Source organism: Jaculus jaculus, chromosome 1 (assembly GCF_020740685.1).
Source record: "Jaculus jaculus isolate mJacJac1 chromosome 1, mJacJac1.mat.Y.cur, whole genome shotgun sequence".
NCBI classification, from domain to species: domain Eukaryota; kingdom Metazoa; phylum Chordata; class Mammalia; order Rodentia; family Dipodidae; genus Jaculus; species Jaculus jaculus.
Genome location: NC_059102.1, coordinates 222,616,659 through 222,638,006, shown reverse-complemented (window position 1 = coordinate 222,638,006; position 21,348 = coordinate 222,616,659). Strand labels below are relative to the sequence as shown.

Below are 21,348 nucleotides of genomic sequence, written 5' to 3'. Positions count from 1 at the left end.
CAGGACCATGTTGTGGAAACGCTGAGGTCTTGATGAGAAAGGTGATTGATTGTTGACTGTAGTTTACTGGAAGTGGATGTCTTCAGTACCTGAGCAGACTATTTCCACATCCTCATTCTTCCTGGGAGGAGACCAGTATATGGACCCTAGCCTCCTGTGTGCTGGGCCCACACATCCAGCAATAAGACAGGACTGAGTGTTGCGATCATGAGCATGCATTGTTTACATGCACATGACTGCCTAACTCTTGTCAAATGGCTGTGTGAGTAGAGACATCTGCTGCTTCCTATATAGAAGGGAGGGATGTAAGGAGGCCATGTCCTGCTCTGATGAGCACAAATGGAAAACACATAAGAGTACTCAGCTTTTTCAAGATGGAGGTAAAATCCTTGCCAACCAGTTGTGTGGCTTCTTAGGACAGGAGGATACAGGCATCATGAGGATTAGCTGCCCTTACAAGGATGTGGTGGTAAGTGCCTGACAAAATACCTGATATAATCAACTTCAAAAGAGCAAAGGTTCATTTTGGCTCACAGCTTTGGAGGTTTCATTCCATCCCCTTAGAGTACCATGCCTTTTACACATGGCTTTTTGGGAGACTTAATTAAGCCATGACACTGCTCAAGTGGTATGTGCTGCATGAGTAGTGCCTCTTCTGTTGCCACCCAGACTGTGAGTTCTAACAGATACATATACTTGTATCATCAAAGTATAAAGAATCTTATCATAGTCCAGAACGTTACTTCTGGAAGAGTGGCCCATAGGCTTCCTAACTCCTCCAGGGCCTTTCACGCCTTCTTAGGCTGTGCCTGCAAAGTTTTGTGTTTTTTTTTTTGGGGGGGGGGTACTGGCTTCTCTTGCCTTTCTTGCTCACCCTGGGGTCTGGTATATGCTGAACACTTGAGGTTCCTGCATGGTCTGGCCTGTGACATGTGAGCACAACTGTGCTGCCCTGCTGACCCCTCCACATGGACTGTGATAGGTCAGCTCTTGCTGCATGCCCAGTGGTTAGAAGGCAGGCTCAAGGTCTCCACCATATCAGTGAAGCTGCAAGACTTCCCCTTAAAGTAATTGTACATTTGTGGGTGTGGCCACTTTGAGGCTTCAGTTCATTTAATGTTGTTGGTCTTAATGGCTCATCCACTGGGTTCCTGGCCTGTGTCCTTTGTCACCTTCCATCTCGTAGAAACACAAGGCCAGGTCTGTGAGGGGAAGAGGCAACCTTCCGCACTGCTTATAAGGTTGGAGCTGGGGTCACTGCCTGCTGTCTGCTGATGAGTCCTGAGAGAGAGGGATGAGTGTGGTCTGGCTGTTGGGGTGATATCTCAGAACAGAGCATTGTAGTGTGCTGGCCCCAAACCCCAACAGAAAGCCTGTTTCCTCCCTTGCAATTGAGGTTCAGAACATGGACATCTGTTTTTGGAACCTCTTCCCCAGCACCTGTGGGGGTAGACACTATAACTTTCTCTTGTAATTTCTTTTTTAAATTATTTTTATTTATTAGAGACAGAAAGGGAGAAACAGGATGAGAATGGGTGTGCCAGGGCCTCTAGCCACTGCAAATAAACTCGATTCATGCGCCACCATCTGCATCTGGCATACGTAGGACATGGAGAATCAAACCTGGGTCCTTAGGCTTCATAGGCAAGTGCTATAACTGCTAAGCCATCTCCCCAGCCCCTCTCTTGTGATTTCTGTCTGCTGTTTGTGACTTCCAATAGAGGCCTTTGACCCTGGGGAGCAAGACATGCCTACTTCAGCTCCAGCTAGAAATCCACACAGCCCACTGCATTTTGAGGTCTCCTTAGGACAGCTGAGATTGGGGTATTTGCTCTCCAAAATTGGTTCTAGGTTCTGTCCTTCCTCCCCTGACCCAGCTGAGTCACCTCTGAACCCTGGTGGCCCCTTCTCATCTCTTGTCTTTCTTGTGGGCTCCATCCCCATTCCTGTCTTTTACCCTGTTGAAATTTATGATTGACCTACACGTTGGCTTATCCTGGGCACCAAAGTGACATCCTTGGAGGGAATGAACTTGTAGCTCTTCTTCAATGTCTCCATCCCTGTTATTTCTTTTATATTAGCCTCTGGTACTAGAGAGACCCTTGGACAGTCAGTTGTCTTTCCACATGCCTCCATAGAGTGCGCAGCCAGCCTTTGGAAGCGGTGCTTCTTTCTTGTGGTTTTTTACCAGTACACAGAGTCACTGCTCTGCCCCATGCTGTTGAATGAACTGGCTGCCTTCTCAGGAAGTGTGATTTTGTTCATTTGTCCATGAAAGAAGGCCCTCATTGGGAGAGGAAGATGAACTGGGGTCCCTGTGAGCTCTCCCACATGCCCAGATCTTATGAGCAGTCCCTGCCAAACAAGACATAGCCTGGTGAGCAACACATAGTGACTGATTTATTTCTCTTGTAGTACTTGTGTACAATTCAGTGGAAAGTATCAGTGAGTGGGTATGTGGAATCACTTGTTGGCTTTTACTTGGGCCTTTGTCTAGATGGTACCTAAAGCCTCCCAATTCTCTCCTCCCAGGGAAATGTGTCTGGCATTTCACTGGGCAGGTCTCTCCTGCATGTCTCAACTTCCCACACAGTATTATGTCACCCCGTTAGTTACCTTCTTTTTCACTCCCTGCTGTGTACTGTAGTGGATGGCCAGTTTGAGGGAGAAGGCTGAACTGGGCCAACAGCCTGTTTGTATAGTGGTTTAAAGCAGCAATGTGTTGATGCTGTTATTACTGTTTGTGATTCTGCTGCCTGGTTCCATGCCTCCGCTGACTTTGTGGGTGTCTTACACAGTGTGGCCTGGGGCAAAGTCCTCCAGAGCAAATGTTTAGAAGGCCAAATGTGTTCTGCCAGGCCTTGGTGATATTGCCCTTAGAATGTGTAGGGACACTGCTTCTGCCACATTACATGGTTCAGAAGTGGAGCCAAAGAAGCCATTGGGATCCCGCCACCTCCTCCCCTGCTCTACAGAGAAGGTTGGGATGCCTTGGCAGAACCTCAACCTGGGTGTAGGCTTCCTTTGGTCCTGAGTATCGGGACTTCTTATTTAGAGCATCTTTTCTCAGGTTGGGTCTCAGCTCATGGGTCTGTTGCTAAAAGACAGACTTTGATATAGCATTCAGAAATCCTTTCAAGTGGATTAGCATTTAGTGAGGCAGCATCTATGTGTGTGTAAGCAGTGAGCCTTGCCCTCAAGGTTGCCCTCTCTGTACCAGATTTTCCTTTTCCCCCAGTAGCTCTCTTCTAGGATTGTAAAGATGAGGCAGGATGGGCTGCTCACTGTCCGTGTCTCACCAGCTTCACTGTTGGGAACCTCAAGAGGGCTCACTTCTAAGGCTTAAAGCTTTGGCTACAGGCCCTTCTCAGTGACCCTGTTCTTGCAAGTTTTCAGTCCTCAAGGACATGTTTCAGTCACCTTTGCCTTCTAGGTTGTGTTATCTTGTCAGCTCTGGAGAGGCAGCAGTTGACATGACAGAAAGATATCCCAACCTCTGAGATAGCTCTTAGCAGATAGCTCTGTCTCATCTGAGGTGGGGATGATTGCTCTGGGTCCTGTAGAGGGATGAGCATTGGGCTCCCAGAGCAGCCCCTTCAGCTGCCTGATCCTTCCTGGCTCTTTGGTCTTTCAGGAAGGAAGTGTTCTTGAGAGGAGGAGGTATAGGAGGCACTGAGAGGCTAGTGTGTTCTTCAAGAGGCAAAAGCAAACCTTACCCCACAGTCAGACCTGAGCCACTCTTAACCAGCTTAAGTTGCTGAGAGCTGTATTAAGTCTAAGGCTGAGTGGAATGGATCCAGGGTGTTCTAGTCCTTGGCTTTGTGGGGAGCATTTTATCTATACTACAAGCCAAGATGTTGGAGAGCCTGTGCTTCCATGTGCTATGGCCCAGTCAGGCAGCACTTCAAAACTTCTGCTTTGCAGCCAGCCAGACGTGGTGGCACCCCCCTTTAATCCCAGCACTTGGGAGGCAGAGGTAGGAGGATCACTGTGAGTTCAAGGCCACCCTGAGAATACACATTGAATTCCAGGTCAGCGTGGGCTACAGCAAGACCCTACCTCAAAACAAAAAATTCTGCTTTGCTTTTGTAGGTTTACTTTTTGAAGTGTTGTTGAGCTTCTTGGGTGAGTTTCCCCTTTAGTGCATCTGACCTAGCCTTACCATGTTATACTGGGCTGAACACCCCTCCCCCCCACACACTGCTACCTGTGAACTCCCCACTGTCTCCCCTCTTGCTTTCTGTCTGTGCATCCCAATGGACCTTGAATGGTCAGGACAGGGCCAACCTTGACCTCTTCCCTCTGCCCAATGAGCACCTGTTGTCAGTGTGACCACCAGCAAGATGTGTGTGTAGAGGGGAGCAAGATTCCCTGAGCACCAGTGGCTGTGCATCCCCTCTGAGGCTCCTTCCTTGGCATTGGCTGAGGAATGTGGATATGAACCATGTGTTGGCCTCTGACTGGCCACAAGAGATGCCTCTGCAGGTGGAGTCCTACTGCCTTTGAGGTTTGGGCCCCCAGCCTCCGGCAGGTGACAGAATTTCTGGTATGTGGAGAGGCCATTTATGTAGATAATACCCTGACTTGCTTCTAGTAGCTTTTGTAGGTGAAATTGAGTCTCTTCTGGTAGCTGTAATTTTACATCACTGTTCTCAAGATCGTCGGTCTGGACCAGCTTATTGAGTTTCTCTCAAAATGTCACACAGCTTTCAAATAAATGCATTTGATTCCCTGCATGGCCACTGTGTGCTGGAGACTGTTGGACACAACCCCTTTGCACACTGTACTGCATCCCCTCTGCTTTTATTCTTCTGGCCTTAAATTTTGTAATTAAGATTTTCTCCTAAATTATGCCTGTGATGATTTTGAGCCACATGTGCTCCTCATCCCATGTTTAAAAAAAAAAACTCTCTAAAAAACTATTGAGAATCGTAAGATCCCTCTTAAAAATTTAGCTTAAGCACGTTTCTCAGTTTAGAAACCCTTCTGCTTGGAAGAGGTGCCAAGATGTCTGGGACAACATACAGTCCCCCTGTGGGTTGGTGCAACACAGGAAGTGCTTGCAGCCTGTGCAGGGCCTGGGTGAGCCAGCGCCTCCATTTCCTGACAGCACCTGAACCCTCACCTCCCTTTTCAAAATGAAGGCTACGTGTCACAAACTGGCTAGAACTGCCCGTTGCCATGGTTTTCACATTGGAAGGCAGTTACAGGGTCACATGACCAAGGAGGGAAATGCCTTTGTCACATGACTTTTTGGTGGCCTGATTAACATACAGGAAGTTCACTCCCTGCTGGCTGCTGGGATGCTGAGTGATCCTTGCCGGGCAGGATAAGTTATTGATTAGTTTGAGGCCAAGGTGAGAGCTGCTTTCCTAGGAGGTTGGCCTTGCCCTCACTCTTAAGCAAATCCAGATTGTATTAAGACCAGATATTTGCCACGTGTGGTGGCACATGCCTTTAATTCCAGCACTTGGGAGGCAGAGGTAGGAGGATCGCCATGAGTTTGAGGCCAACCTGAGACTACATAGGTCAGCCTGGGCTAGAGTGAGACTCTACCTTGAAAAAAGACATCTCACATCTGGAAGAAGCGCGAGACCCAGTAAGACAGAAAAAAGCGATAAATCCCCAGTGGTAGAGGTAGCTGTCCTTTAGTCATATGTACCTCTCCCAGAAGTGTGTCTTTCATCACCTGTAACTCTATCTAAGGCATTGCCTGGCCCTGGCTGCTTAATTCACCTTTGTGCCCACCTTGTCTTGAGATCAGCAGCAGGTCTGGGGTAGGTTTGGCTGCTGCTGCCCAGAGGGACAGGAATTGGAGCCACCAGGTCACCTGGCTATTTGCGAAGAGGGACAAACCTGGATGTAGTTTGATGGTGTGCCTGACTTGCTTTAAACTCCAAATTGTAGACTTCCCTGTGTTGGCCAGGAGCCTCAGGCTTTGAGAACCTCATTTCAGGGCTGCAGACTTTGGACAGGAGGCTGGTTTTCTGTCTGTTCCCCTGGCCTGATAGTGTAGCAGCCACTACCGTAGATCAGGCAGGGGCCAGTGTTTAATGTGGCCATCATGTACCTCTAGGGAGAGGATAAGGAGGACCCAGAGCTGGCCTCTGACTGATCATCCTTGTATCTTGTACCTGCCCTACCTGAGGACACAGCTGTCCCAGGTATGGTGGTGGGGATCCAAGAGTCTGTACGCCAGTGATTTGCCCACTGGGATCTAGAACAAACATGGACAAGCTTGCACTGTGACTTCCAATTAACTTTATCCAAGTTTCTCCCTGGATCATAGTGCCACCTAGTGGACACATCACCCTCAGCTACTTCACTGCTGACAGAAAGGCAGCTCCCACTCCTTCAGCAGAACCAGGCATGGGTTAGGGAGGTTGCTGCCTGACTTCTGGGGACTGTCTAATTCCTTCTACCCTCACCCACCTCTACATGTGTTTCGGTACCAGAGCACTTTTACTCTCAAGACTTTAGAGGTACCAGGTGTCCACTCCTCTCCTCAGGGTCTTTCACAAGGAGAGGGGCCAGTATGCTGTGCTGCTATACAGGTTACAAGGAGCCTGGGTCATGGTTAGCAGGGAAAGGGGCACTCACTTGGTGCTTTTGGATTCTGATAAGTGAATTAGCACACATTCTCTACCACACCCTGAAATACTTGCGACTAAAAGCCCACCTTTGGATCTGTGGAGATGACTCAGCAGATAGGAGCACTTCTACAAGCCTGAGGACATGAATTTTTTTAAAAATCCTTTATTTATTTGAGAGAGCTGGAGAAAGAGAGAATGAGCATGCCAGGACCTCTAGCTGCTACAAACAAGCTCCAGATGAAGGCGCCACCATGTGTGTCTGGCTTACATGGGTACTGGGGAATTGAACCTGGGTCCTTAGGCTTTGCAGGCAAGCAACTTAACTACTAAGCCATCTATCTAGCCCAAGGACCTGAATTTTGTCCACAGCACCCATGTGATAAACAAGTCATAGCTTTTACCTGTAGTTCCAGCACTGAGGGTGAATGAGATAGGATTTCTGGAGCTCCCTGGTCAGTCAGTCTAATGACAACAATAATAGGGAACTACAGGTTCAGTGTGAGACTTTGTCTCAGGACAATAATGTGGAAGAAAAATAGAGAATACCTGCTTTCTTCCTCTGGCCTCTGATATATGTATGTATGTGTGTGTGTGTGTGTGTGTGTGTGTGTGTGTGTGTATATGAATGACACATAGCACATACAGCAGCAAATAAAAATTAATTACAGAATGCTCACAAGGCTTCTGCATACTCCTGACACTGCTGGACCCCTGATAAAATACCTTTTGGCTGTGAGTGAGAGGAAGAAGAGATGGGCCATTTTCATAGGAGAAATGAACTTTTAACACCCTTCTGTGGTAGTGAGTGGTGCGTGTGTGTGTGTGTGTGTGTGTGTGTGTGTGTGTGTGTGTGTGCGTGTGTATGACAAGTACCCTGGAGGGTACTGGGTTGGGGCAGAGGGCAACAAGGAAGGCGGTCTTGATACTTGCAAGGCAGAACCATCAGTGCACTACAGAGGGTGGAGGACCTGCATGAGGTCACATAGCTAGAGTCCCAGATCTTGAGAGATGTTTTCCTTTTGTTTCCAAAGCATGTAACTGCTGCTGCTTTCTGCCCATGTACCTGGGTAAGACTGTCCAGCAGATTGCTCAAGGATCCCCCCCCCCCACCTTGTGGTCATTGTGAAGCCTGAGTGTTGGCCAGTGCTGTGTTGTTGGCGGCTTGGTTCTGAGCTTAGGGAGGGGTTGGGCTCTACTTCAGGTGGTTCCAATATGTTCTGGTGACAGCCACCCATTTTTTACTGTAGCATTTGGAAGCAGACCAAGACTGAGATCAGAAACTCATAGTTCTCCAAAGACTGTGCCCTGTGATGTGCGTGGTAGGATGAGGCAGCTGGGAACAATGGGTGCCTGAGGGCAGAGCTTGGGGTGGGGAGGTCAGTAGGAACTGTGTGTGCTCATCCTACTACCAGTGTGATCTGCTCTACTAATGCCCATCTCACCCCACAGTGACATGAAGTTGGAGCGGAGGCCCCCCTCCCCTGATGTGATCGTGCTGTCTGACAGTGAACAGCCCTCGAGCCCCAAGATGAATGGGCTGTCCACAGAACCCTTGAATGAGACCAGCACTGAGTCCCTCCTGGTGAGCCTTGCAAAAGGGGGTGTGGAAAAGGTGCTCTTCTCTCATGAGCCCCTCCAACTCTGTGGTTTGGTCTCACAGAAGAGCAGCCCAGAAGAGCGGGAGAGGATGATCAAGCAGTTGAAGGAGGAGCTGAGGCTAGAGGAAGCGAAGCTGGTCTTGTTGAAAAAACTGCGACAGAGTCAGATACAAAAGGAAGCCACTGCTCAGAAGGTGTGTGCAGCTGTGTCCTGGGCTGGATAGGTTGGCCAAGAGAGGAAGCCTTTCCTTTGCGGTCATTGGAGCCAACGTGTATTGGCTCAAATATGCATTTAGAGTTCAGCTAGAAGGATGTAAAGTAAAATCTCAGAGTACACTTTGTTCTAGAATGTTCTGATTGTGTAAAGCTTAGACTCAAAGGCATCAAGAAAAAGGAATGTAGGTATCTTTAATGGTTCTGGAAATGTGAGTGGATTGAGGTCTGTCCCAAGTCCTGTGGGTAATTGTGCTAATTCCTGCCTACTGTGTATAGTCATTCACCTCCTTTCCTCTGCCAACAACATCTCCCTGTGTTAGCCTAAGTGCAAGCCCAAAAATCTCAGTCCCCTGTCTTGATTGTGTTTTCTCTGCCTCCTGGCAACATATTTATAGCCAGGTTGGCTTCCCAGCATTATGCAGAGGCTCCTGATTGGATGCAGTTTCCTTCTGTGCAGTTTGATTCCTTAGTAAACCAGAGGCCGGTGTACCCCTGGACAGGAAGAGCCATGGCTAGTCTAATTTGGGGGTTTATGGACCACTACTTACCTTGAGTCTTGGAACAGAACTTGTCAGCTTTCCTTTTCTTCCTCCTTATTAATTGTTAAGGACACAGTAACAGGAGCTAAGCCTGTCCTGTCCTTTCTGTAGTGTAGTGTATAACTTTCAAACCTGGTCTGACCTGGCTTGGTCTGGGACCAAGGTCCTTTGCTTCAAGTATGGGGGCTAAGAAATGATACTGGGGTTAAGAATGAGTCTGGTCTTGCCCCTGAGGCACATGTCTATTCCTGCTATAGACAAGTGACCACCTTCAGACTGGATGTAAACATTTGAGAACCAGTGCCTTATATACCCCTCCCTCCCTGCCACCCCAATCTCTGTGTGTCTTGCTCTCTTGCAGCCTGCAGGCTCCTCAGGGAGCACCGTGACCACTCCTCCCCCGCTTGTGCGGGGCACCCAGAACATTCCTGCCGGCAAGACATCCCTTCAGGTCAGTGTCCTCTCGGCCAACAGGCCATTGCTGCCACTGTTTATTCAGAAAGGCTCTATTCCATCAGACTGTTGGGTAGACCCAGCCTAATCCAGAGCCTACAGAAGCAAATGCTGCCTCCTGTTCCTACCCACATCTCAGAGGGAAAAGGTGTCACATGGACCCAAACCGCATAGCTAAACCAGGCTACTGTTAGTGTCATACACAGAAACCACAGTGGCAGTGACAGCCTAACACGGTTAGAAGAATAGCAGGCTTGGTATCCCAGGATGTCCAGCTTGTTTTGTGCCTGGATTCCCCAGCTCAGCTTAGTCTTTTTTGTCCACAGGCAATTCAGGATGAGATGAGCAGAAGTCCATCTTCCAGCTCCCAACTCCCAGCTCCCTGCTCAGGGTGTGAAGGGCTGTAGCTTAGCAACTCTCTGCCACATTCTCCTTATAACTCTTCAGTGAACCCAGATGTCTACAGCTCTTGGTAGACTCTTGTGTATAAGTTGGTATTTTAGCTAATTTCCCTTTTTTCCTTCCATTTTTTTTTTTTAATTTCTCTATTACCGTAAAACAAAACAAAAACCAGGGTAGGGATATAGCTCAATGGGAAGAGTGCTTCCCTATCAAACACAGAGCCCTCCCTGAGTTCATCCCATATAAACTGGGTGAGGTGGTAAATACCTGTCATCCTGTCACATCGTAGGTAGAGGCAAGAGAATTTCAAGGTTTTGCTTGGCTACACAACAAGTTTGAGCCAACCTGGGCTATATGGGATTGTCTCAAAAAAGAAAGGCTAGGTGTGGTAACATATGCCTTTAATCCTAGCACTTGGGAGGCAGAGATAGGAGGGTTGCTGTGAGATCAAGGCCACTGGGACTACAGGTCAGCCTAGGCTAGAGTGAGACCCTACTTCAAGAAAAATAAGAGGGGGGAAAAAAAGCCTCAACAACATATACTTGTACAAAAACAGCAAAATTATTTTTTTTTTGAAGCAGCATCTCACTCTAGCCCAGGCTAGCCTTGAAGTTACAGCAGTCCTCCTACTTCAGCCTCCTGTGTGTTGTAAAGGCATGCACCAGCACACTTAGCAGTAAAGTTGTTTTCTAAGAGTAAAGGAAAGGATCATGTAAACATGAGCCTTGGTGTGATTCACAGACCTCTTCAACCCGAATGCCCGGCAGCATCATCCCACCACCCCTGGTCCGAGGTGGACAGCAGGTGTCTGCGAAGCTGGGACCACAAGCAAGCTCACAGGTGGTCATGCCACCACTTGTCAGGGGGGCCCAGGTGAGCAGTGTATATGTGCTGGGGCCAGACTGGGTGCCCACTACTTTCCTGGGCTAGTCTCAGTCAGGTTTCTCATCCCCTGTGCCACAGCAGATTCACAGCATCAGGCAGCATTCCTCCACGGGGCCACCACCCCTCCTCCTGGCTCCACGCGCCTCCGTGCCCAGCATGCAAATTCAGGGACAGAGAATCATCCAGCAGGGACTCATCCGTGTCGCCAATGTCCCCAACACCAGTCTGCTTGTCAACATCCCACAGGTGATAACCTGCACTGATGTGTTGGTGTGGGTTCCCCAGGATACTATTGTGTCTACCAGAGTGGTACAGGTTGCCTGCTCCTTCTAGGCTGGTGGGACTTTGAAAGCCCACAGCAAGGGGAGTGGGGACTTCCTCTGGGCTGGAGGTGGAAAGTTCATGGGAAGATTGGCCACTGCCAAAAGATGGGGTCTTCTCAGGAAGAGCAGCATATGGATGACAGCTGGCTTTGGGGAGGGAGGCCTGGCTTAGAAACAGCTAGGGGCACCAGAGGTTCCTGTAGCAGCTCCCTGCTAACTTATCCTTAAGTTGGCCAGCAGACAAGCACATTGTAGATGCTCCCACAGTGCTAGTGTGGCTATTCTTAGCTTCTCATCCCTTCACCTGTTGTGGGGAGGGTCTTTCCCCTCCCCTAGTAGCAGAAAAGAAAGAGAAGGACCTTGGGCTGGAGAGATGGCTTAGTGGTTAAACACTGGCCTGTGAAGCCTAAGGATCCCGGTTCAAGGCTCAATTCCCCGGGACCCACGTTAGCCAGATGCACAAGGGGGCGCATGCGTCTGGAGTTTGTTTGCAGTGGCTAGAAGCCCTGGCACGCCCATTCTCTCTCTGTCTCTATCTGCCTCTTTCTCTGTCTGTCGCTCTTAAATAAATAAATAAACAAAAAAAAATTTAAAAAAAAGAAAGAAAGAGAAGGACCAAGGGGCAGGCAGACTGGAAGCAAGAGTCTTGTCTGACAGATAATTACTGGGTCTGTAGGCCTTTTGCTGATGAGATTTTTTTCTTCATTATTGGGCAGGGTTTTCCACTACCCACTCCCTCAGAGCTCTGGGCCGAGACAATAGCCAGCCCTGCCTCCAGCAGAAAAGGTGGTGGGTTCATCCTGGGTGGAACAAATGATTGGCAGGAGCAGACAGCTGTCCCACCATGAATCCACATCTCACCTCTTTTCTCAGTGTGCTGTCAAGGTGGCCAACGCCAGAGGTGGCAGGGCCAGTGGTCTGCTACCAGTGGCTGGGCATAGGGCTCTGTTCAGTCAGAAGCAAGGGGCCTGGGCTAGGTATTACTGCTTAAATGAGGCCATCTAGCCAAGTAGGCTACCAGGACCTTTGGTATCCTGGGCCTCCAGAGCCTACCGTATGCGCAAGCCTTTGGTGTGTCTGCTTATGGGGTAGTCTTGGGGGAGTGGTGGTGCACAACCTTATTTGGTCTTCCATGGGATCCTTGAACCCCAGGGTCCTGGAGCACTATTGTAGTCAGCTTTGGGTTGTGGAATGCAATTGTGTTCCAAGTGGAGACACTGATGGATACACAAAACTGAGTAAGTTCTACTTTTCCCTGTGGCCCATAACAACCAGAACTTGTTGCCAGTGCCTTACTGCTGCAATAGCAGCAGCTCCCTTGCTCACCAGACCTGGCATGGTGTTTCTGGGCTCCTGAACATCCATGGTCCAAGTGCACAAAGCTTCTAAGTGCTGTCAACCCATGTCCTGGGGCTCCATTTCATGCCACTGACCACTGATCTGGATCTGCTATGTCAGGCAACTAACTATACAACCAAAGGCAGCCAACACAGAAGAGCCTGCCTCATGTGGTATGCTGAGCTCTGACCCTATTGCCTCCCACAGCCTGCTGCAGCATCGCTGAAGGGGACAACGGTCACCTCTGTGCAGACCAATTCCACCCCTACCAGCGTGGCCTCTGTGGTGGCCTCTGCTGAATCTCCTGCCAGTCGGCAGGCGGCTGCCAAACTTGCACTGCGCAAACAGCTGGAGAAAACACTGCTGGAGATCCCCCCACCCAAACCCCCTGCCCCTGAGATGAACTTCCTGCCTAGTGCGGCAAACAATGAGTTCATCTACCTAGTTGGCCTGGAGGAGGTGGTACAAAACCTTTTGGAGACACAAGGTGAGTACATGAGCCTGGCCTCTACTCAAGCTGCTGCCATGCAACATATGGGCCTTCTAGGGAGCCATTTCATCATTTCCATTGAGAGCTGGGCTTACAGGTACTCACAAACCAGGAGACAGGGAACAGTGGCCCTGGGACATCTGTGGGAGGCTGGATAGGCTTTGTTTCTGAAAGGTCCTTGGGTGAGCATGGGTCATCCTGCACAGGAGAATTTTCCAGAGCCTTGAGATCTCTCTCTCCAAGAAATGACAGGGATAAACCCTTTCTAGACCAGGCTCAAGGACTTCAGCCCACCTGCTCCAGGGTGCAGAGATAAGGGAAGGTATGCATTGGGTAAAGCTGTTCCCACTGTCATCCTGAGGCTGGGGTGTTGGGTTTTCTCAGGGCCTGTGAGCCCTTCACACCTGAATGGGCACCACACCCACTGTCATCCCAGGAACTAATGGCCCACAGGTCTGGGGTTTGCTCAGGCACACTTCCCCATTGTTACGCAGCCTTCCTCAAGCTCTAGTTTGCACAGTGGACAACTGTGTCAGGCTTCGTGATTAGGTGTTATCCTCTGTGGTATGTGACCAGTGGCCTCCAGTTCTCAGGCTGTGGGCAACCCAGGGGTGCCTTGCTGAGTTCAGCAGTTCAGGGATACTGCTGGTGCATGGGAGGTCCCTGATTCCATCCCTAGCAGGTGGGACTGCCAGGAGGCTACAGCTTTCTATGGGTATCCCCTTTCCCTACTCCTTTGGGTAGCTGGTTCTGCCCCTCTGTCATTGGAATCAGACTCCCTCTCCCACTGCTATAAAGAAGCCTGGCTGTGGGAGGCAGTCTCGAGCCCTGCCTCTCCCAGCACCCCCAGAATCCCTAAGCCCCTTGGTGACACCAGTCATATCAGTTCATACCCTCCCTGCAGGGCTGAACTGTACAAATTGCACATTTTCACCTGAGTTGTAAGGTGAAACAGGGCTGGGGCTTGGGGTCAGAGCCAGAGGTGGATCTTGATCATGGGCAGCATGCACAGAGATAGGGTCCCCAAGTCCGGGTCCTGCAAAGCCTCTCCATGCTTAAGTATGTGTGGTACAGTCTAGAGTCCTGTAGGGGTTCCAGTCCTGATTCTGCCACAAGCCAGCCATGTGCCATGTAAGCCACTTGTCCATCTCAGCCTTGGCTGCTTGCTGGACAGTGTGGTGTTGGGGGGAGCATGGGTCCCCCAGAAGAATGAGTGATCCATGAGGTACTTTCTGGTTAACTATCATCCTTGGCCTATATATGTGTGTTAGGGCATTCGTTGTGACAAGCTGAGGCCTGTCATGGTCACTCTCTCTTCAGAGGCCAGGCCATTATGACTGGGTCCTTGAGGAGTTGGTACCAGGGTGCTCAGCAGTGCAACCTTTTCCATAATGGGTCAGCTCTGGCTGGCATGTGTTCCTGCTCATTTATTGTGGAATGGCAAGCACTGTCCACCATGGCCTTCTCCATGCCTCACAGGAGAGCAGTGCAATGGGGCCATGACTTAGCAGCCTGGCCCTTTGACATAGCTACCCATCTCTTGCAGCGGGCAGGATGTCTGCAGCTACAGCTGCGGCAGTGCTCTCCCGGGAACCCTACATGTGTGCACAGTGCAAGACAGACTTCACATGCCGCTGGAGGGAGGAGAAGGGCGGGGCCATCATGTGCGAGAACTGCATGACTTCCAACCAGAAGAAGGCCCTCAAGGTGGAGCACACGAGCCGCCTGAAGGCTGCCTTCGTGAAGGCGCTGCAGCAGGAACAGGAGATGGAGCAGCGCCTGCTACAGCAGGGTGCCAGTGCCACTGCTGCTACTGCCAAGGCTGAGCCTGCCGCTCCACATCCTGCACTGAAGCAGGTGAGTCCTGCTTCCCTTAAAAGGCAGGATGTTCTGATGGCTACCTTCCTCCACTTACCCATCTTTTGACTATAGTTAAATTACACTTAATGGTGGTATTTGCAAGAGAAAACACTGATTTGCCATTTCTTTAGATTTTTAGCTCCCCATCCCTACGAGCATACTGGAAAGTACATTTTGCCTCAAAAGGCTGTAAAAAGCCAGCTACATTTTGGCAGAAACACTCATGAATAAGGAAAGCACGCATAAGGCTTAGTTTTTATGGTTTCTTACTTTGTATTCATCTCCACTGGCGTGGACTCTAAGCTACCTGTTTTTGCAGTTTTCCTCTCTTGATTCACCAAACGTGGTTTCTCAAGACCCCATGACATCCAGAGCTGGCCAGCATTGGTGCTGTTATGGGGCCAGTCATGGTACATGGGACTCACTCTTGGACTCCCTGGGCTGGCTGTGTGGGCCTCGCTGATGTCCCTTTCAACCCCATTTGTGTAGGTCATAAAGCCCCGACGTAAGTTGGCGTTCCGCTCAGGAGAGGCCCGCGACTGGAGTAACGGGGCTGTGCTACAGGTCAGAACCCGGCTCAGGGGCCTCGCCCAACTGCAGACGCCAACTGACTGCCGACTGTCTTGATGCCTATGTGGCACCTCTCTCTCCCTCCCTCACCCCCCCATCTCTCTCTCCACCCCCTCCCCCACTTTCTTTCTTCCTCTGCCCCCTGGTATAACTCACCTAGCTATCTGAATTTGGACTCTAGTGATCCATGTGGGTGGGAAAGGTAAGCCAGCCAAGGAGAGGCCATGGAAGCTTAGCCACCCCTTACCCCCATGAATGTGCTCCTTCTCTCCCCTGCAGGCTTCCACTCAGCTGTCCCGGGGCTCAGCGACGACTCCCCGCAGTGTCCTACACACATTTAGCCAGTCACCCAAACTGCAGAACGCAACCTCGGCCACAGCCCTGGTCAGCAGGACTGGCAGACATTCCGATAGAGCCACAGGCACTGGGAAGAGTGCCACCTCCAACTGGAAGAAGACATCCCTGAGCACAGGTGTGCTTCCCCAGAGACCTGGTGAAAGTGGCCACCCCATCCCCCATATGCCCTTCTTGAGAACAGTACCTCCAACTCTCCTTGTCCCTTTGGAGTGTACTGAACAAGTAGAATAGCCTGGCTTTGTGGGTGCTCTGCAAACCCATCTCACCCTCCTGGTCCCCACCTACCTTAGCCCTTCCCTGTGTAGTTAGCATGCTGCCACTTCCTTGGATGTTGGAACTTGGTAGTACAGGCTTCCAGGCTTGTTCTGTGGGACACAACACATGTCTAGTGAATAGCAGAACATAAAGGACTGGGGGAGAGGTGTGCTGGCTGGAAGGCTGGAGTAGCAGTGAGCTTCTTCCCCCCCGGTCCTGTCACATGCTCCCAGCTGGCCATAGTCCCCCATCCAATGCCATACCCCAGTCTACTTTGCTGATATTAGCATTTACTACTACAGCCTGTGTCCATATTAGAGAATGGGCTGTGTGTGCTAGTGGGAGTCAAGAGCCAGGGAGCAAGGGAATACAAGCCAGCAGGAGAGCCTCATGTGGAAGTACCAGGAGGGTGTGTAACTGCAGAGGCATCTATGAGCATGGGTGGTGGGGCACGTCTGAGCATGTCCCAACTGGTGAACTTTGCCCAGAATGTTTAAGAAATATGACCCAAGAGCCAATAGACTGCTGGGCATGGAGTTTTTTGTGCACCTGGCTTTATGTGGGTACTGGGGAATCAAACATGGACTCTGTTTGCAAGACTTTGTAAGCAAGTGCCTTCAACTGCTGAGCCCTCTCTCTAGTCCCAAGCTCTGCTGTTTTGTTGCTAAGGTTGCTGAAATTTAAAAAGTAATATAACAACCTGGGCATAGTGGCACTTGCCTTTAATCCCAGTACTCTGGAGGCAGATGTGGGAGGATCACTGAGTTCAAGGCCTAGGACCACAGAGTGAGTTCTGGGTCAGCCTCAGTTAGAGCAAGACCCTACCTTAAAAGGAAAACAAAAGAAAGCCAGTATGGTGGCACACACCTTCAATCCCAACATTTGGGAGGCAGAGGTAGGAGGATCACAGTAAGTTCAAGACCACCCTGAGACTCCATCATGAATTCCAGGTCAGCCTGGGCTACAGTGAGACCCTACCTCAAAACAAGAACAAAAAACTAATGGGCTGATCATGGTGCCATATTCCTATAAATGCAAGAGGCTGAGGCAGAAAAATTGATATAAGCCTGGGTAACATGGGAAATGCTATCAAATAAAATACAGACAGACAGATTGATAGATGATTGATAGGCAATAGATAGTAGAAAATAGGTTGATAGCTAATGACTGTAGATAAAGCTACATAATGGAGGGAGCACTTGCCTAACGTATGTAAGGTCCTGGACTCTGTTTCCAGCACCATAAGCGATCAATGACCAGCTGAATTGGGTGTGGTGGCACACGCCTTTAATCCCAGCACTCAGGAGGCAGAGGAGGAGGATCGTGTAGAAGGATCACTGTGAGTTTGAGGCAACCCTGAGCCTACATGGTGAATTCCATCCAGGTCAGCTTGAGCTAGAGTGAGACCCTCCTCAATCAATCAATCAATAAATGAATGAATGAATGAATGAATGAATAAATAAAAATCCTAGCTGAGCGAGTTATGATACACTGTGGTCCCAGCTATTTAGGAAGCTAAGAAAGGATTTCTGTCTGATGTACATAGCAAGGCCTTACCTCACCCACAAAGTTATATTAGGGTAGGATCATTTGTTATAGTCATACAATATTCCACGAGAGTTCATTGTGTTGGTACACATGCTCTTGTTTGTGGGTCACTGCTCCCCTAGCACTGTGGTCAGGACCTTCCTTCCCATGCATCTGGCAAGAGACAGGATCCAGTGCTGCTCCACACACTTGGGGCCACCTTGGCAGGCCTAACACTGAGCTAGCTGCCTCTCTCAGCTCTGAGGGTTGGTTTGAGGTGCTGACAGTGCAGTAGTAGGTCAGTGGATTATGGGTCCTGCTTAGGGATCATTTGGGTGTAATTTGGGGGTAGAGAGTCTAGGTTGCATCCTGTGTCTGATTGGTCCCCCTTGACTGGCTTGTCGTGGTCTTTCACTGTGCTCTGCTGCAGGCGGGACCCTTGCCTTCGTCAGCCCAAGCCTGGCAGTACACAAGACCTCCTCGGCTGTGGACCGCCAGCGAGAATACCTCCTGGACATGATCCCACCACGCTCCATTCCCCAGTCAGCCACGTGGAAATAGTGCGAGCCCGGCCCTCCCATGGGCCCTGGTCCAGGACATGCTTTGCTGCTCTCCTGTTTTGATGGAGAAACTTCGGGCCTTGGCTAAAGCCCCGCTGTAGCCAAGAGAGGGCACCGTTACGGCGATAAGGATCAGAACCAGGGACCTTCCCTGTGGGCCTTCTCCTTCCTCTCTTTGCCTTTAGTTTGCCCGACACCAGCAGAAATAAAACGTGGACTTCGGGCCAGCTCTGCCCCAGCAGGCATTCCGGCTCACCCTGGACACTGTGACTAGCCCAGGCGAGGCTGGCGCCCGGGCTTCTGACCTTGAGCCGGGTTTTCATTTTCTTTGGCTTCTCCCATCTTAGAACCCCTGTCTTTACCTATTCATGGCCGTCTATAGGTTGAGGTTTTTTTTTTAATTTTTTAAATTTTATTTTTAATCACTTCATGATGATGGAATTAAAAGTGAACAGCACAGACCCACATCCCTGTTGTGCATAGTGTCCTGGTGGTACTATGGAGACCTGACAGGGCAGCACCCAGGCATAGTGGTGTCACCCTTGCTTCAGCCAAAACCTCCGTTGCTGCTTGGAGTTCCACACTTGGCAGCAAATGGCAGCCCAGGTCCTGACAGAGATCAGGGATTCCAGATGGACACTGGTGGGGAAGCTGCTTGGGAGGGGGTTGTATTTTGTTGTGGTGGTTTATTTTATTAAATTTTCCTTTCCTCTTCATTTTGATGGACAAGATCTCAAGCCACACTGGCTCAGGTGCCCACCGTGAGGTACACAGGTGGGTCTGGGTTAGGGCATCCACTCATGGGGTTTGCTAGAGCCTTTGAGTTGGGGGCCAGCAGGGTTTGCTTCAGACTTTCCTTTAGTCTACAGAAATGTCTTTGAAAGGATCAGGTCTGCTTTAGTTCTATTTTATTTTTCTTTCCCCTCCCATTCTGAAAATCAGTTCCATAGCGGAAGGCAGAAACCATGTTGTGTCCACCATGGACTGGGACACCACTGCAGGGACAGGACCATTGGATTTGTTCCCTTCCAGTCCTGGGTTTCCTGTCCGTGCAGTTGGGGACTTTTAATTTAAATCCTTGTTCTGTGGGCCCACTGCCTCCTCCAGACACACCTCTGCCACATTCTAATAAAGGCTCATTTAACCCCCACTCGCGTGTGGATATCCTCCATCTCCAGGGAGTGATTGGACTCACAGCAGTGCTGAAACCCAGGTTGATCACTGGTTTTTGGTTTGAGTGGGTTACTTCACCTGGCTGCAGGATGAAAGGGCAATATTTGGTAGCATCTAGGGATTTGGGAGGGATGGGCAGGAACTGTATTTTTTTAAAGAGGGGTTTTTACACCAAAAAAAGTAATAATAATCCAAGAGTATGCAACTATTTCTTGCTCCTCATGTTTTTCTATGTTCACCCTGAGCTGTTGGCCCTCAGTTGACATGGGCCAGGTTCTCTGGCTTCTCTGAACAGAAGTGCTGAGTGGCCTGCAAGCCTCTGGCCAGCAGACCTCAGTTCTGTGCAGTCACCAAGACCTTGTGTCAAGGTCAAGTCACCCTACATTGGAAGGGACCTACAGGGGCCAGCTTGGGTTGAGGAGGTCTCATGTGAGGGCTTGATACATCCATTGCTCCCTGAACCTTTCAATCCTGGTGACTTTACCCCTTGCTATCCTCTAAGCCTTGTGATCCCAGTAGACTGTGCTCCTCATAAAGGGACGTGTGCCATAGGCAGAGCAGAGGACCACCATCCTCCATGTGTCTTGCCTCTGCCTCTGTATCCCAGGCGTGTTCCCATCAGGGATGGTATACTGTGATGTAGACAGATTTTTGTACATTTAAAGGGAGCAAGAGTGAGGTGCCTTAATCCTATCTTGGAAGTAGTACTACCTGTGTGTCCCCTTGCAGTGTAACTTGTCTGAGAAGCTCCGTGCGGGTGAATCTAAGGTAACTTGTTAGGCACAGGGTTGGGCCTGGAGGACCAGGAAAGGGATATGTCTATGCCAGTAGCAAAGCTTGTGCTATTCCTTAAAGCTGGTTCTCCACATGTGCTGGGTCCTGGGCTCCTGGAGAGCCCTGCAGGAACTGTGTGGTTTCATACAGCAGCACTTGTGATTGTCCCAGTTATCTCCCACAGAAACTCCCCAAAGCAACTACAACTTGATGTCTGCTGCTCTGTTTGGTGAAGCCAAAACAGGGGGCTTTTAGTGTGTGTGTGGGGGGGGGGGTGTTTGAAATGGCCAAGTGCAGTGCACATTTGTGTCTACTTGGGGCCACCCCCATCTCTAGCTGTGCTATGTTGAGTCCAGTTCATATTGACACCCAGAACCACACCTCTTGACAGGAGTTCCATTGTCCCCTGGGGGTGGGACTGTGTCCCTGCAAGCAGCTCAGATCCTAATCTACTCCCAGGATCTCTGAATGAGGTAATGAGTACTTCTCTTGCACCTGTGAATCTTGTCAACACAGGTGTCCCTCACTGGAAGGATGGCCCTTGCTGATCTGTGGGTTTTTAGTGCCAAGTTTGGCTGCATGCTAACCCTGAAGAACCTGGATCAAGTTCTTTCCATAAGGGCAGCAAACAACTTTATAATCCTAGTAGGTTATACTAGCACAGGATAGGTCTTGGGGGGTTGTCACTTGTGTTTATTGTGACTAAGTCTTTGCTAATACATGTTAAAGTGTTTGCCACCAAACCGGAATAGAAGTTCCCTTAAGTAGGCTTGTGGCTGCATTGTACCACAGGGAAGTTTGAGACTGAAGGATAATAAAGAAATGGACCATGTGCCAACTGTATTGTTCTTTTATCCCCTTAGCCTTGGGTTCCTAATGTTGCTTTGTCCCAGATCTGTGTAGCCCTTTGTTAATGGAGAATTGAAGGGCGTGGTGTACCTGCTGTGTGGGTGGAGTCCCCTCACCATCTGTATGAAATGCTGGGGTTTTATGACCAACTGACCCCACACAGTTGGGGAACCAGGTGAGAGTTCCAGTGAGATTTGCACACTAGTGGCCACCATACCAGAGAGGCAGGTTCCTGTGGAGTAGGAGGGCTTTGCTGCTGCAAAGTATTAAAATTCATTCCTACTGTAGTTGGAGCTGCCAGATTTGTTCTCAGGTGCTCACAATTTTTTTTTTTTTTTTTAAGATAGGCTCATGTGGGCTGGAGAGATGGCGTAGCGGTTAAGCGCTTGCCTGTGAAGCCTAAGGACCCCGGTTCGAGGCTCGGTTCCCCAGGTCCCACGTTAGCCAGATGCACAAGGGGGCGCATGCGTCTGGAGTTCGTTTGCAGAGGCTGGAAGCCCTGGCGCGCCCATTCTCTCTCCCTCTACCTGTCTTTCTCTCTGTTTCTGTCGCTCTCAAATAACTAAATAAAAAATTAAAAAAAAAA

At 49.9% G+C, this 21,348-nt stretch overlaps 1 protein-coding gene across 7 annotated transcripts in view; it reads left to right on the top strand.

Annotated features, from left to right (window-relative positions):
* Gatad2a (GATA zinc finger domain containing 2A) overlaps positions 1-20,745 on the top strand; it is a 127,454-nt gene extending 106,709 nt beyond the window's left edge. For 5 of the 7 annotated variants that reach the window (XM_045153542.1, XM_045153532.1, XM_045153526.1 and 2 more), the window contains 10 exons: positions 8,043-8,175; positions 8,254-8,385; positions 9,308-9,397; positions 10,543-10,674; positions 10,765-10,932; positions 12,555-12,834; positions 14,384-14,694; positions 15,187-15,261; positions 15,547-15,739; positions 17,837-20,745. In XM_045153542.1, coding sequence (XP_045009477.1) covers positions 8,043-8,175; positions 8,254-8,385; positions 9,308-9,397; positions 10,543-10,674; positions 10,765-10,932; positions 12,555-12,834; positions 14,384-14,694; positions 15,187-15,261; positions 15,547-15,739; positions 17,837-17,967 — 1,645 coding nt within the window. In that variant the 3' untranslated portion in view covers positions 17,968-20,745. The remainder of the gene's footprint in view (positions 1-8,042; positions 8,176-8,253; positions 8,386-9,307; positions 9,398-10,542; positions 10,675-10,764; positions 10,933-12,554; positions 12,835-14,383; positions 14,695-15,186; positions 15,262-15,546; positions 15,740-17,836) is intronic. The other 2 variants (XM_004665991.2, XM_045153553.1) reach the window with 2 other exon arrangements.
* Positions 20,746-21,348: the final 603 nt, after the last annotated feature.